Source organism: Erythrolamprus reginae, chromosome 3 (genome assembly GCF_031021105.1).
Source record: "Erythrolamprus reginae isolate rEryReg1 chromosome 3, rEryReg1.hap1, whole genome shotgun sequence".
Taxonomy (NCBI): domain Eukaryota; kingdom Metazoa; phylum Chordata; class Lepidosauria; order Squamata; family Dipsadidae; genus Erythrolamprus; species Erythrolamprus reginae.
In genome coordinates, this window is record NC_091952.1 from 56,940,642 (window position 1) to 56,955,456 (window position 14,815).

At 40.6% G+C, this 14,815-nt stretch overlaps 1 protein-coding gene across 1 annotated transcript; it reads right to left on the reverse strand.

Moving 5' to 3' along the window:
* Window positions 1-1,486: 1,486 nt before the first annotated feature.
* Window positions 1,487-12,942, reverse strand: PPP1R15B (protein phosphatase 1 regulatory subunit 15B). Its single transcript, XM_070745448.1, has 2 exons — window positions 11,370-12,942; window positions 1,487-3,762 (listed from the first exon to the last, which is right to left on the reverse strand). The coding sequence occupies exons 1-2, from the start codon at window positions 12,579-12,581 to the stop codon at window positions 3,550-3,552; spliced, it is 1,425 nt and encodes a 474-aa protein (XP_070601549.1). The 5' UTR covers window positions 12,582-12,942; the 3' UTR covers window positions 1,487-3,549.
* Window positions 12,943-14,815: the final 1,873 nt, after the last annotated feature.

A 14,815-nucleotide genomic window follows, 5' to 3' on the forward strand; every position in this document is an offset into this window, starting at 1 on the left:
TATTCAAGCCACACTTTTGCTACAAGGAACATTAGAACTTAGTTCACTTTTGAAGTGTCTGTAATGTTATCTATAACTGAACAGAATCATGTATACTTGTACTGATTTTGTAAACTACAAATTCCTCCTTTGACTAATGTAGTAGGAACCAAATAATTATTTTTAAATTAAAGATTGAAAAAATTAATGTACTATATAATGTATTTCATTTGTACTTGATGATTCTTGCACTTGAGTAATAAACCTCTGACAATTGCATCCCCACCCCACCAAATTTCACAAAATTGCAGAAATATACATTGAAATGGCGAATTGTTTGTCCCATTTTCCTTCTCCCTCCTGGAAGAATTCTCCCTCACAAAGCAGAAAGATTACAAGCTCTCTCTTTAGATTGCTCTTCTCCAATAATACCCTGGGCTAGTTTGTGCTACCATATGTGAGATTGACAAGACATTAATCACTTTTGTTCTAGTAACTTCCTTGTGCTATCTGAAGTGGCTCCTGGCTTGCAGCCCCCAAAGGAAATAGCAGGCACCAAGATATTCCTTTCAATGTGTATTCCCAATGCTTGCTTACTCTTCTGTAATCTTTCCCTCTCCAATACATATAAATACAGGCATTAATTCCCAATTGCTAATTATCCAGAATGGAGGTGAGAATTCCACAGGGGTGGGGAAAATGTTTTCAGATTTACCCCCTTTGCCTAGCTTCCTGATAAGTCAAGGAAACTTTCCTGTTGTTTGGGGTCATATTATTCTGATGATGTAAGCATTTAAGAATGAGTTGTTAAAACTTAGATTTATTTTTGTCTTGCAATTCCATCGATTTTTTTCAATATTCCTTCCATAGAAAGTGTTGATACACAGATGAATGAAAAAATGCATATTAAATCCCATGGATCAATTTCAGGATTAGTGAAAAATAACTGAGCACAATTGATTTAACTCCATTTGTACCTGCCTATTTTGTGAATGTCTTGAACTCTCAACTCTGATTCTTTTTTTTGCTATCAAGTTGTTAAATGAGTAGTACTGTACTTCTGGGCAATTATTGTGGAAAGATAATTATATTGAGACTGCAGAGCAAAACAAGGAAAAGAATACTATATAAAAACATTAATATGGCAGTGTCATTTAAATGTCACAATTTACTGTAACAATTTTGATACATCAAAACAGAAGACTACTGTCAGAAAACTATTTGGAGGATTCCTGAGGGAAACCAATTTATGAACTGAGTCAAGTGTATCATTGTTACCAATGTTTTTTATATACTAGGGATAGACCAAGAGGACGAGAAATTCATTGTAGCATCCTTTTAAGACAACCTTGATAAAACCAATTACATATAACATCTGATTCTGTATCATCCTTGTGTACTTAACAATAGTTAGCAATTCCAAATATTTAATAAAGTCAAATTATAAAAGCATTTCCGTGCTCTCAAAGAATAACCTATTTTAAGAGCTATACCATTGCTGCACAAGTTTCCCAACATTTTAAAGTTTATTAAAATCTATAGATTAGTTTTAAAGTGTTTTATTATATACAGAAATATATATTTAAATATAAAACAGAAAGATATAATCAAATCTTTTTAAGCCTGTATAAACAAAAGGTTTTCTGTCTCTTGTTCACCTAAAATGATATAAAAATAAAATTATGATACAGTTTTGATTTAAAGTTTTAGAATTAGTTTTTCATGCCTTGTTACTTAAATAAATTTATAAAGATATCCTTCATTGTAGCACCATTAAATCATTCTACAGAAAGAAAAGCCATGAATTATTTCAGGAATCTGCACTCATTGTAAAATGGCTTCAGACTGAGAAACAGTATCATCATTCCTCCCAGTAGTCAATAACTGACCAATAAAAGATAATACTTAAAACAGTATCAAGATAGAAAATGTTTCTATCCTCTGTGGCTTTGTCTGATGTCTGTTTATACAGAAATTAAAATCCAAATACACAAGTGCGCAACCAAATTTGAAACGCCTCAGATAGCAAATTAAAATTTATAGCAGTGCTTCACTGGGATCTTTTTCAGATATACATCAAGTATTCTACATATACATCTAGACCAGGGATAGGCAAAGTTGGCTCTTCTATGACTTGTGGACTTCAACTCCCAGAATTCCTGAGCCAATCATACTAATTCAGGAATTCTGGGAGTTAAAGTCCACATGTCATAGAAGAGCCAACATTGCCTACCCCTGATCTAGACTAATACATATCAAAACATACTTTTGTGTTATATCAAAAATGTTTTTAAGGACTATTTATTCTATTAGAATTTACCAGGTTTAAACCACAGAGTGCTTGTTACTATAACAAACAATTATATAAACATGAGGTCAGTAAAACATAAAATAGAAATAAGTAAAGCCATATCTTGTTAAGTGCATATTGCAGCAATAGATATTACTGGCATGCCTTTCTTTCTTTAGAAAAGTACACCTAAAACTAATCAATAACTTAAACCAATGTATTTATACCAATAATTCTGAATACTGGATTTATAGCAGGTATTTGGAAAGCATACAATAATCAAAACATGTATTCTGACTAAATTAATTAAGAATAATTACTGCATTAAAAGTATTTCTATAACTATCCTTAGAAATGATTAAATTGCTGTAAGAATATATACCGATTATTTTGGTAAGCTTTGTAACCAATCAGCATTACAAACATTGAATGTCATTTTTCCTGTAAGTTTGAAATTTCTAGAGCAGACTGCAATCAAATAAGGGTATTTTGTATTTTCTTTACTACAATAAAAAAAAATTCTTTACTGAGAGCAGATTCCTTTTGAAATAATAAAACTGCTGCAAAATTTTTGTGATCTCTCCACAGCAGCTGTATCCATTAAGATAGGTATAATGGGAAAAATGTAGAAGAATGAGTTATTAACTTAATTGATGGTTCCTATCATTTGCATTTCAAAACTGTCTGCAATTTTATTGTAAATATACAGCAATCTATTTCAAATAATAATATCTAAAAATGTAAGATATACTTTTAAGCAGAATGTTTTAAAAGTCAAATATGTAAGAAAAAGACCAATGAGGAGTAGACAGTATAAACTCATTTCAATTATAGGAAATATATGATTATTACAATTTTGTTATATACAAGTTTAAGTACAAGGTACAATTTACAAACTTTAAATCAGAACTGCATTGTTAGGTTCCAAACGCAATAAATATACTTGAAAATCTTTTTCCCTTTTCAAAAGTGCAAAATTTGACACATTTCTTTCCTTACATATATGTGAACAAGACAGAACACACACACAAATGCATAAGGAGGCATGTTTGGATTGGCTTTTGCAAAAATAAACTATCATTAGAAAGGACCACTTATGCACACACTGGATGTTCAAAAGACTTGTTCAACACTGCATCCAGCTTTTATACCATATTTGTTGGCAAAGAATTGAGAAAGTTTTACAATTACTCCAATTCTGAGTTTTATACTATTAGAGGCAGATGTCTTGAAAGATGCAAATATCATTAAAAATATTATCCTGAATAATTAACAAAGGTTCAAAAAATATCAGGTCTTTCATAACACATTTCCTGGAATCTATTGCGGATTCGCTGCCTATGCTCTATTGTTAAGCAATATCCAATAGCATCTTCAGTCTCTTGAATTCGTTTATGAAATCGGCATCCATCACGTGCAAGCTCTTCCCAAGGTCCCTTGCGATCTTCCTCAATGCTTACATAATACTCAGTAACTTCTTCAAGAAAAGTCACCTATGTAAAGTATAAAGTTATATCAAATTAGCAGATATTTATGTGATGTTATTTTATATTTGATATTAAAACAAAAACTTAAAAGTGTATTTATCATTCATCATTTGGATGAAGAAAATTACATATTTTTAACTCTACTATGCCATTATGAAACAAATTCCTATGTAAAATATACATTTAATTTGGTATTTATGCTTCTTATTGCTTTCTTGCTAAGTTGTTTATTAAAGTTATCTGCTGCATAGAAACTTTTCACACAAAGAAAATCAATTGTTTTGGATGTATGCTGTGATATGCTATTAATTTTTCTCAACTACATAGGGCTGGCCCAGGCAGAATTGTCCTTATGCCAGGGGTCGACAAAGTTGTTCAGAATCTAGGAGCCAGCCAAAAAATTTAGGAGCCAGAATTTTTTTTAAGCAAACTTGGTTTTTTGCCGAGTCTCCACCTGACATCGCTTTCACCCCCTCTGTCTCCTCCTTCCTCTCTCATCTCTTTCCTTCCTCTCCCTCCCTTTCTCTCTTTCCTTTCTCTCCCTTTCTGTCTATCCTTTCTATCTCTCACCCCTTCTCCCTCTTTCATTCCCTTTCTCTCCCTCCCTTTCTCTCTCATTCCTTTCTCTCCCTCTTTCCTTCCTATCTCTCTTTCTTTTTCTCCCTCCTTCATATCTTCTTTCTCTCCCCCTTCCTCCCTCTTTCCTTTCTCCCCCTCCCTTTCTCTTCCTTTTTCTCTATCCTTTCTACTTCTTACTCTTTCTTTCTCTCCCTCCTTCATTCAATTTTCTCTCCCTCCCTTTCTCTCCCTTTCTCTCTCTTTCCTTTCTCTCCCTCCCTTTCTCTTCCTTTTTCTCTATCCTTTCTACTTCTTACTCTTTCTTTCTCTCCTTCATTCAATTTTCTCTCCCCCCCTTCCTCCCTCTTTCCTTTCTCTCCCTCCCTTTCTCTTCCTTTTTCTCTATCCTTTCTACTTCTTACTCTTTCTTTCTCTCCCTCCTTCATTCAATTTTCTCTCCCCCCCTTCCTCCCTCTTTCCTTTCTCTCCCTCCCTTTCTCTTCCTTTTTCTCTATCCTTTCTACTTCTTACTCTTTCTTTCTCTCCCTCCTTCATTCAATTTTCTCTCCCCCCCTTCCTCCCTCTTTCCTTTCTCCCCCTCCCTTTCTCTTCCTTTTTCTCTATCCTTTCTGCTTCTTACTCTTTCTTTCTCTCCCTCCTTCATTCAATTTTCTCTCCCTCCCTTACTCTCTCTTTCCTTTCTCTCCCTCCCTTGTTCTCCCCTGGGGCTGCCTGTGCCTGCCCTGCACCACCCAACACGGACGGACAGCCACCGGTCGTCGGTTCGTCGCCCCCCACCCCCCCACGGAGGGAGATCAGGCTGGCGAGGGCGGTAGAACTACGTCACCAGCCACTGGAGGGAGATCGGGCTGGCGGGGGCGGCGAATCCACCTCCCCAGCCGCGCGGAGGGAAATCCGGTAGGCGGGCGGGTGGCCGCGGCTCCCTGCGCGCCCCTGGAAAAGCGTACAGGGAACGGTGCCCGGGGCCGCTTTAGCCGCCCCCCGCTCCCCCCGCCATCTCCCCGCGACTGCCTGTGCCGCTGCAGCCGCGGCCCCCCCCCCCGCTCCCACCGCCAGTGCCGACAAGGAACCTTCAGCTGGGCGGGCGCTGCCGTGCCGGTGCCTCCGACCTCCCGGTTCCTGCTCGATGCCGCGGTTTCTGGCGCTCTCCTGCTGGGCTCCAAAGAAGGAAGGCGGGAAAAAGGCGCGAAGAATGGAGCTCTCCTTCCTGCCTGCCTTCTTTGGGACCCAGCAGGAGAGCGCCAGAAACCCCGGCATCGGGCAGGAGCGGAGAGGTCAGAGGCACCGCAGCGCCCTGCCCAGGCAGCTCTAGGCGCCAGACAACATTTTCTAGGCGCCACTGGCGACCAGGCGCCTGGGTTTGTCGAACCTTGCCTTATGCCATCCTAGATAAATGAATGTCCAATCTTTTATTGAAAACCTCCAACAATGGAGTACAGTACTCACAACTTCAGGAGGCAGGCTATTCTATTCCTTAATTGCTCTCATTGTTGGGAAATTTCTTAGTTCCAAGTAGGCTCTCTCTTTAACAAGTTTCCACATGTTGATTCTTGTCCTGTCCTCAGGAGAATATGTCAACTCCCTAATTTCTGTGATTGTCCCTCGAGTATTGGAAGACAGGTATCCTGTCATCTTCTCTTTGCTAGCCTAAATATAGTTCCCACAACTGTTCAACTTATGGTTTAGTCGCCAGATCTCTTATCATTTTTGTTGCTCTTCTCTGGACCTTTTTTCTAGGGTCCCAGTATCTTTTTTTGGTATCTTGGTGATCAAAACTGGATGCAGTATTTAAAGTCCACACTAGTGTGGTATAAAGTGATACTATTCTCATGATCTTGATACAATCCCTGTGTTGATGCAGCCTAGAACTACATTGGCTTTTTTGGCAGCTGCAGAACACTTAAGTGGTGGTCCGTTAGGACCTAGATCCCACTTACAGTTACTGCCAGGTACTCTCTATTCTATACAGTATTTAGTTTTTTCTGCCTAAGTGCAGGACCTTACTTTTCTCACCACTGAACTACATTTTTTTAATAGGCTCATTTTTCTTGTTTGTCAAGATCCTTTTGAATCATGAGTCTATCTTTCAAAACATTAGAAATTCCCTCCAGCTTGGTGTCATCTACAAATTTGATGAGATCCCCTTTAATCCTCTCATCTAGATTACAGTGGAACCCCGACATAAGAGCTGCTCTACTTAAGAGCAACTCGAGATAAGAGCTGGGAGGGGAGAGATATTTTTGTTCTACTTACAAGCCCAAATTCGAGATACAAGCGCCAAGGAGCTGTCTCCTGAAGCCAAACGCTAACTTCCGCGTTCGGCTTCAGGAGACAGCTGCGAAGCGGCGCGCGTGTTTTAAAAGGTTGCAGCCGGCCTGGGGGGCTCGGGGGGGTGCTTGCAGCTTTCTTTCTTGCTCTTTTTCTTTCTCTCTTTTACCTTCCCTTCCTCTATTTCTTCTTTTCTTTCTCCTTCCCACCTTCTTCCCTCCCTCCCTCCCTTCACTCATTCCTCTCTTACTCTCCCCTTTCATAAGTTTCCTTGCTTCCTTCCTCTGTTCCTGTCCCTTCCCCCTTTCTTTCTTTCTTTCTTTCTTTCTTTCTCTTTTTCTTTCTCTCTTTTACCTTCCCTTCCTCTATTTCTTCTTTTCTTTCTCCTTCCCACCTTCTTCCCTCCCTCCCTCCCTTCACTCATTCCTCTCTTACTCTCCCCTTTCATAAGTTTCCTTGCTTCCTTCCTCTGTTCCTGTCCCTTCCCTCTTTCCTTCCTTCCTTCCCACCCTCCGTCCATTCATTCACCCATTCCTCTCTTGATCGCTTAAAGCCGGTCCCTGGTGCAAAAAGGGTTGGGGACCTCTGTCCTACAGGATTGGGTGGCAGAGAAGTTGAACATATGTAAATTTAAAAGTTTAAGAAAGTTTACAAGTTAAGTGAAAGAAACTTCATTATTCATTTATATGTACATGTACATTTCTTCATTAAAAACATGTCTTTCTGCATAATTTAGACTAACTTTGTGAGTTTTTTGAGGGCTGGAACCAATTAAAATTATTTACATTAATTCCTATGGGGAAAAGTCGTTCGAGATAAGAGCTGCTCGACTTAAGAGCCCAGGTCCGGAACGAATTAAACTCGTATCTCGAGGTACCACTGTATTTATGAAGATGTTGAAGAGCACTGATACCAAGACACTGAGGTACCCCACTGCATATTTCCCTACATGTAGATGCAGTTCCAATTAAGGGCTACATGCAGGTGCCATTAATTAGCCAATTAGAAATCCATCTGGTGGTGATATTTTCTATCCCACATTGTTCTATTTTACCAAGAAGTAGGCTGTGTTCTGTGATCTATATTGCTATTGTTCCTAAATGCACTGCCTTGAGTCCCTAGGGAGATTGGCGGCATACAAATTGAATAAATAAAATTAGCTTTTGATTTGACCGGCTTGCTGCTTCTTCCATGTTAAGCTCAAATGATTTATTAAAGCGTGGGAGTTATATATGAAATTTGTTTTATAGAAATTAAAGTTTAATACAGTTCAGCCATTTAAGGAATCAGGGCAAAGTATATTAAAGTCCTAGACCATCAAAATGTTAAAACAGAAAAAAAAATGTTAGAATTTCTCTTTCTTCCCTCATTAATAGAACACAATTTTACCTTTAGCTACTTTACCTTGCTTAAAAATCTTTATCATTTGCTTCTTTTGTAATCAGGTCAAAAGCTTATATTTAAATAATTCTAATATCCTATATTATTTGGCATTTTTAATCTATCACTAGAATTATCCATAAGACCATTCCACTTCAAGATACAAAATGATAAGTTACATCAGCTTCTCCCTCTGTGCCTTATCCTTTCTTGCCTTTTACATCATTCTACAATTCTCTCTAGGGTGTCATTACCAGGTCGTGTAATATTATGCTATATATTGCATACAGATCTTCGTTAATTTTCTGTGTCACTAGAAAGATACCCAAGGGAATTGAAATTTGTTTTGAAAGCAGTCACTGAATGATTATAGGGAAGAATAATATAAAATACACAATTTTATATCTTTAGGAATTTCTGAAAACATGTTATTTTATGGCATCTTTCTTTCCTCTAGTTCTAGACAATAGAAGGCAAAATTAAAATGACAAAAATGCTAAGTTATCATTAGAATAGAATAAAACAGTCATAAGATTAGTCTATCAGCCATGGGGAACAAAGACTTCTAGAAGAAATCTTGGGTCATGTATCAATGGATCATATATATTTAAATTATAAGGAGTAACTTCATTTTTTATAGTAATCCACTATACTGCTTCCTGAAAGCTAGTGCAAACTAGTGGTTAAAGCAAGAACATATTGTATTTTGGATAATTCAGGATATTCCCAACAGCTGTCATGCCAACTAGAGCAGTGTTTCCCAACCTTTTTTGAGCCGCGGCACATTATTCATATTTTCAAAATCCTGGGGAACATTGAAAGGGGGGGCGGAGCGGGGGGGGCGGGCTAAAGAAAAGTTTGGACAAAAAAAACCTCTCTCTTCCTCCCTTTCGCTCTATTTCTCCCTCTTTCTCTCTTTTCCTTCCTTCCCTTCTTTCTCTCTCTCTATCCCTCTTTCTTTCTTTCTCTTTTTTGCTCTCTTTCTCTCTCCCTCCTTCCCTTCCTCTATGTCTTTCTCTCTTCCTTGCTCTCTCTCTCTCTGTCTCTCTTGCTATCTCTTTCTTGCTTTTTTCTCTCTCTTGCTCTCTCTCTCTCTTTCACTGTCTTGCTATATGTCTCTTTCTTTCTCTTTGCCTCTCTTGCTATCTCTCTTTCTCTTTCTCTCTCTCTCTGCCTCTCTTGCTAAGTCTCTCTTTTTCTCTTGCTATGTCTCTCTTTCTTTTTTTCTCTCTGCCTCTGTTGCTATGTCTCTCTTTCTCTCTCTCTTTCTCTGCTTCTCTTGCTGTCTCTCTTTCTTGCTCTGTCTCTTTCTCTGCCTCTCTTATATGTCTCTCTCTCAGCTGACTGCAAGCGGGAGCCCTGACGGCGGCAGCTGGACATGGTGCTGGACACCGTATATGCCAGGCCCGCAGCGCCAGCATGTACGGCGTCCAGCAGCACGTCCAACCGCCACCGTCAGGGCTCCCGCTTGCAGTCAGCTGAGAGAGAGAGAGAGCGCGCTCCCTCTCGCCGCCTGGAGCTCCCTCTCACCGCCGCTATCTCCCCACGACTGCCTGCGGCCGCTTCAGCCATCCCCCCCGCTCCTACCGCCAGTGCCCTCCCGCCGGGCCATAAAGGACACTTGCCGCCGACACCAGAGAAGTTCCAGCTGGGCGGGGCGCTGCCGGTACTTCCGTCCTGGGGCTACCGCTCGCAGCTGTCCCTCGGCTCCTGCTCGATGCCGCGGTTTTCGGCTCTCCTGCTGGGCTCCAAAGAAGGAAGGTGGGAAAAAGGCGCGAAGAATGGAGCTCTCCTTCTTCCTGCCTTCCTTCTTTGGAGCCCAGCAGGAGAGCCGAAAACCGCGGCATCGAGCAGGAGCCGAGGGACAGCTGCGAGCGGGAGTCCCTGGACAGAAGTACCGGCAGCGCCCCGCCCAGCTGGAACTTCACGGCACACCTAGCCCTGTCTCGCGGCACAGCAGTGTGCCGCGACACACTGGTTGGGAAACGCTGAACTAGAGCATATAGTAGTCATAGTTCAAAATATGTAGCAGACACCAAAATGTCTACAACTGGGTAAGCATGTCCAATTAATGTGAATGTATATAAAAGCATATTTAAAGCTGACATCAGACATAAAGCTCACTGGATGCTCTTTGACAAATCAGTGTCACTAAGCTTACTTTAGATCACAAAACTGGAGTTGAGGTGAGATTTGTACTTCTTAAGGATTATTAAGAGAATATAATTCTCTTAATAAAAAGTAGATCCCTTGTCTTACATATGCTGTTATTTTTTTTCATAAAAAGAAACACTGCAATGAACATTCATTTTCAATACTAAAATTATGTATTAGATAAAAAACACTATTTAAATCCATTTTTTTCAATCTAAGAACAATTTACCACTATAGCTTTTGCAGAATATTCTACTTCAAGTATGACTAAATAATATAATTAAATGCTGTTTTGAAAAATCTGAAAGGCATCCTAGGGAATTTCATACATTCAAGGACACAGAACTACTTTAAGCACTATATTATCTGATCACTGCTGTGTGGAGTAACAAGTTATCAAGAGCAGGCAGCTGCAAAAAAAAAAAAAGCCCATATGAACTTGCACTAGATGGTACAATTTCCAAATAAGTGATACATCTGCTAAGGAAAGGGAAAATAGATCTTTTAATATGGCTTCAGAAAAAGGAAAGCAGCTAAATTGTGATCTTGTTCTAGAAGAAGCTGTACATAGTATGACAGAGTCCCCATTAGTCACATTTAAATCAAAGAGCCTGGCCTTTTTTGCATTAAATGCCCATTTTAATTAAATCAACAAAATAAATTAAAATATAAGGAGTATTCTTAAGTGCATATGAAAGAGAGAGTCTAATTTTTCTTTAATAAAGATGCCAAATACTTGAAAATTGTAATGTTTTTTTCCCCTTAAATTAGCAAAAGCAGAACTTTTGCTATTACATCTGGGATCCTTGAGACCAAATCTCTCAGAAAGTCTTTTGTAATCTGAAAACAATGAAGCAATTTACTAGGAGGCTGGAATAATGCAAACTGCACATTCAAGATTTAACTTTCATTAAAATTTGATCCACTGCTTAAACCATACACCTATCTTTTGCAAAGATTAGGCCAATTTTTTGCATACCCCAGAATGCAAATGAATTCACTATTGAAATAGTGAATAGAACAGAATTATTTATTGGCCAGTGTGATTGGACACACAAGGAATTAGTTTTTGGTGCATATGCATAAAAGTATACATAAAAGAAAACATACATTTGTCAAGAATCATGAGATACAACACATGGGGTCGGATAAAAGCAATCAGGAAACAATCAATATTAATACAATTCCAACATTAATAATATAGACAATATACAAATAAAAGGTGTTCATACCTTTTTCTTCTCCTTACACTTTTTCCTAGAGAGGATGCCATACCTCACATTTTCAGTGCCTCCATTATCAAACAGGTGAAGCTGACAGCTAAGCAAGATACTACGTTTAGAGGGACTAAGGCTTAAACTTGATCCTTTCAAGTCACATTTCCCTTTCTTTCCTGCAGTCTGAAATGGCGCCTTAAAATGGAAAGGGTTATAAGGATCGTCCAAATTAAGGAAAGAATTCCACAATTTCAAATTTTCAGATTCGTCTACGCTCCCAGATTCCCATTCATCTTCCTCGCCAGAACTTTCACTCCAGGAGGAAGATTCCTCCTCCACCACCTCGCCTTCATCTGACTCTCTTGTAGACCCTTCCTCTCCTCCTCCCACATTCTCAGCAGTCTGCATAGGGGCTGTGAAATTCCACGGGTCGTATGGATCGGGGCGACAGAAAGAGTCCCACAGATCACGGTTTTCTCCATCTTGGCTTATTTCCGATTCCGAAAGGGATCCTTCACTGTCAAAGCCATCATCATCCTCGTCGAAGTCTTCCTCCTCCTCCTCCTCCTCGTTGTTCTCGTCCTCGCTCTCATCTCCGCTGCAGGCGCCCCCCAGAATGTAATCGATTAGCTTGTTAGGACAGGCCGGCCTGGCTACCAACGGCAGCTCGGGTTGTACCTCGGAGCTAAGTTCCGCGGCCGCTTCCCTATACAGAGCCTGCGAGGCCTTCGCGGGATCGCGCTCTTCTTGGGCTTCCCCGCCGCGCTCCTTTGGGGCCGCCCAGCCCTCCCGCAGCTGCTCCTCGACTTCCAAACTGTGGTAGCCGCCATCGGTATCGGGCTCGTCGAGAACGGCTTGATGCGGCGGCCACGGGGCCGGCTGCAAAATCTCGGGGAACTTAGCTCGCAGAGGTCCGGCCACGGAGTCGGCGCCCCCCAGCACGTAGGAGGAAGAGACCACGCGCAGCTGGTGCTGGACGGCCAAAATGGGAGGCAGGCCGGCCGTCTCCCACAGCGGCACCGAAGAAGTCTCCGGCGCGGTGGCGGCGTGGACCTCGGAAGGCAGCCAGAATTGGGGACTGATCGGGCCGGGCAGGAGGCGCTGTAGCAGCTGTGACAAGAGCCGCAGCAGTGAAAACGGGGCGTCGGGCTGAGGGGACGATAAAGAGGGCGGGCAAGCCTTGAGGCGAGAGGCCGCCTGCTGCTCTCCTTCCCTCAGGGGCTCCATGGGTGGGTAAGGGGTGCTTTCTTACCTCAGCGCTTCCACCCGAGATGGCTCGGCCGCTTTTCTCGGCTTGTGACTGTTGAGGGATTTTTAAGCGAGAAGAGGCCTGTTCCCGAGCTGGGCCATGCCATCTTTTCCAGAGAATGGCGGCGACCCCTTTTATTCGGCTTTTCACGGCACGTTCCGCGAGAGGAAGAAAATGGCGGCGGTCGGAAAAGGGAAAGAGCAGTTTCGCGGGAGACCCCCTTTCAGGAAGGGAGCGAACGCGCAGGCGCCCGTTTCGTAGCGAGGAGGAAAGAAATGCAGCCTCTCTATGCGGTTTCCTGAAGAGAAGCTATGAACAGGTGGGCGGGGCTTCTATCACCATCCGGGTAATCGAGGCAGCCTTTTGACAGTTTGCGATGATTGAAAGGTAGCCCCGCCTCCGGTCGAGAGGAAATGGGGCCACTGACCAGGGATTGCATCAGCCAGTACTGTAGTTTCAAAAAAATGTAATGAACGATCAGGAGTAGTACAATTAGAAAATTATAGTGAAATTCTCCTGCATATCGTTCAATGTAAACTTCATAGTTTCGTTTGACTGAAGAAGATTTGTCTCTATCCTACATAATAAATAAATAAATAAACATTTTATTGTCGTTGTATGTGTATACAGAGTATACACATGTAAACACAGTATACACATATAACAAAAGTCGCATGACACTAGAAACCAGTTCCAACACACAACAATCCAAAAAATAAAATAAAATGGTTTTTTAAAAAATGCCCACCCACCCCAAATTCCCCATCTACATATACATACATATGAATATGCACCAAAGACAAATTCCTTGTGTGTCCAATCACACGGCCAATAAAGTATTCTATTCTATTCGATCCTATTGATATCGTACACTGAAAATAATACCCTGTTCTTTTCAGTTAGAATGACAGATGTTTGGAGGAGGAAACCCACAAGGACTGTTACAGAAAAACTGAACATTGGATTTGTTAATTCAGATCCAGGGGATCTCTTAAGAGCTTTCTACTGCTCAGAATTGGAGCAGTTCATTGCAAATTGTTGTTACAGATTCTACTTCTCACCCAGGTTTCCGAGTCCATTTCTAAATTTGGAGTTGGGTGATTTATTTCTTGCTGCTACATTCTGGTGAGCGCATAGGTTGTGTTCATGTAACACTTCAAGCTCTAAATAAACCATTGTTGTGGTCACATAACACAGGCAGTCAAAACATACCACCCATGTCTTGAGATGGCCTGATTCATACATCCTGCTAAGTCAGAACTTAGCCATTATGATTTGTAATCATGCCTTATAATCTGACATTGTGCAAACTTTACAAAGAGTAGAAAATATATGATAAATATTCCCTTTTACAGATTGATGCAAAGGTTAAGTTGCTCAACAAATAGAAAAAAGACCTCAAAGGTTGTTTAATTTGGTGGAACCACTAGATAAGATAGCCTTGTTTCAAGGATGGCAAAGAATCAAAGTTTATTTGAATTTACTATTCTGCTTCTACTAAAAATTAGAATGCAGCTGGAGATTTTGCATACTTGTTTTTACTGAGAACCATATTTTAAAGCTATCATCCCAATGTAGCTTTTTAAAAATAAGCTCAAGAGATATTTAAATTTTTCTTTTGTGTATTTTGGTCACTGTTGACCTTTTGTGACTGCCTTGGCAAGTCGCTGCAGTTTTTTGGTTAAGATTTCAGAAGTGATCTGCCATTGCCTGAGAGGAATGATAGGCCCAATTTCACCTAAGGCAGGAATTCATGCTCTCCCACTTTCAAGCTTGGTGCCTTAACCACTATGCCCAGATTACTTTGTTACAATCTTAAATATGAGGTTAGAAAAATACTCAGAACATTAACTTGTTCTGCATATATGGTAAGGCCGGCATAATAAAAATTTAGGAAATATTTAAAGAATAACCCATTTCCACAAACTACATTGACATTTTTGTTAGAAGATATTCATGTCTGGGAGAACCATCTTAACAAGGTTAGCCATAAATAGGCATAGCAACTAAGTCAGCCAATGTCTGTGCAGTCAAAACTGAAAGCTAAAGGCTGGGCGCAGCTCACTCTCCACTTTCTGTGCTTGTCTGCTGCTGAAATGAAACTAACTGTTCTCTGCTACCTGTAACTGCTTGAAGAAGACTCTATATTGGTATTGTAAAATTTACTTCATCTATATTCTTGTATATAAAGAAGTTAATGAATCCAGCTGAA

What these genes read in the sequence shown, in the direction of transcription:
- PPP1R15B (XM_070745448.1), bottom strand. Translation starts at nt 12,581, where the DNA reads ATGGAGCCCCTGAGGGAAGGAGAGCAGCAGGCGGCCTCTCGCCTCAAG. An exon ending in AGTGTAAGGAGAAGAAAAAG is followed by an intron (nt 3,763 to 11,369) that starts GTATGAACACCT and finishes TACTTTACATAG; the next exon opens with GTGACTTTTCTTGAAGAAGT.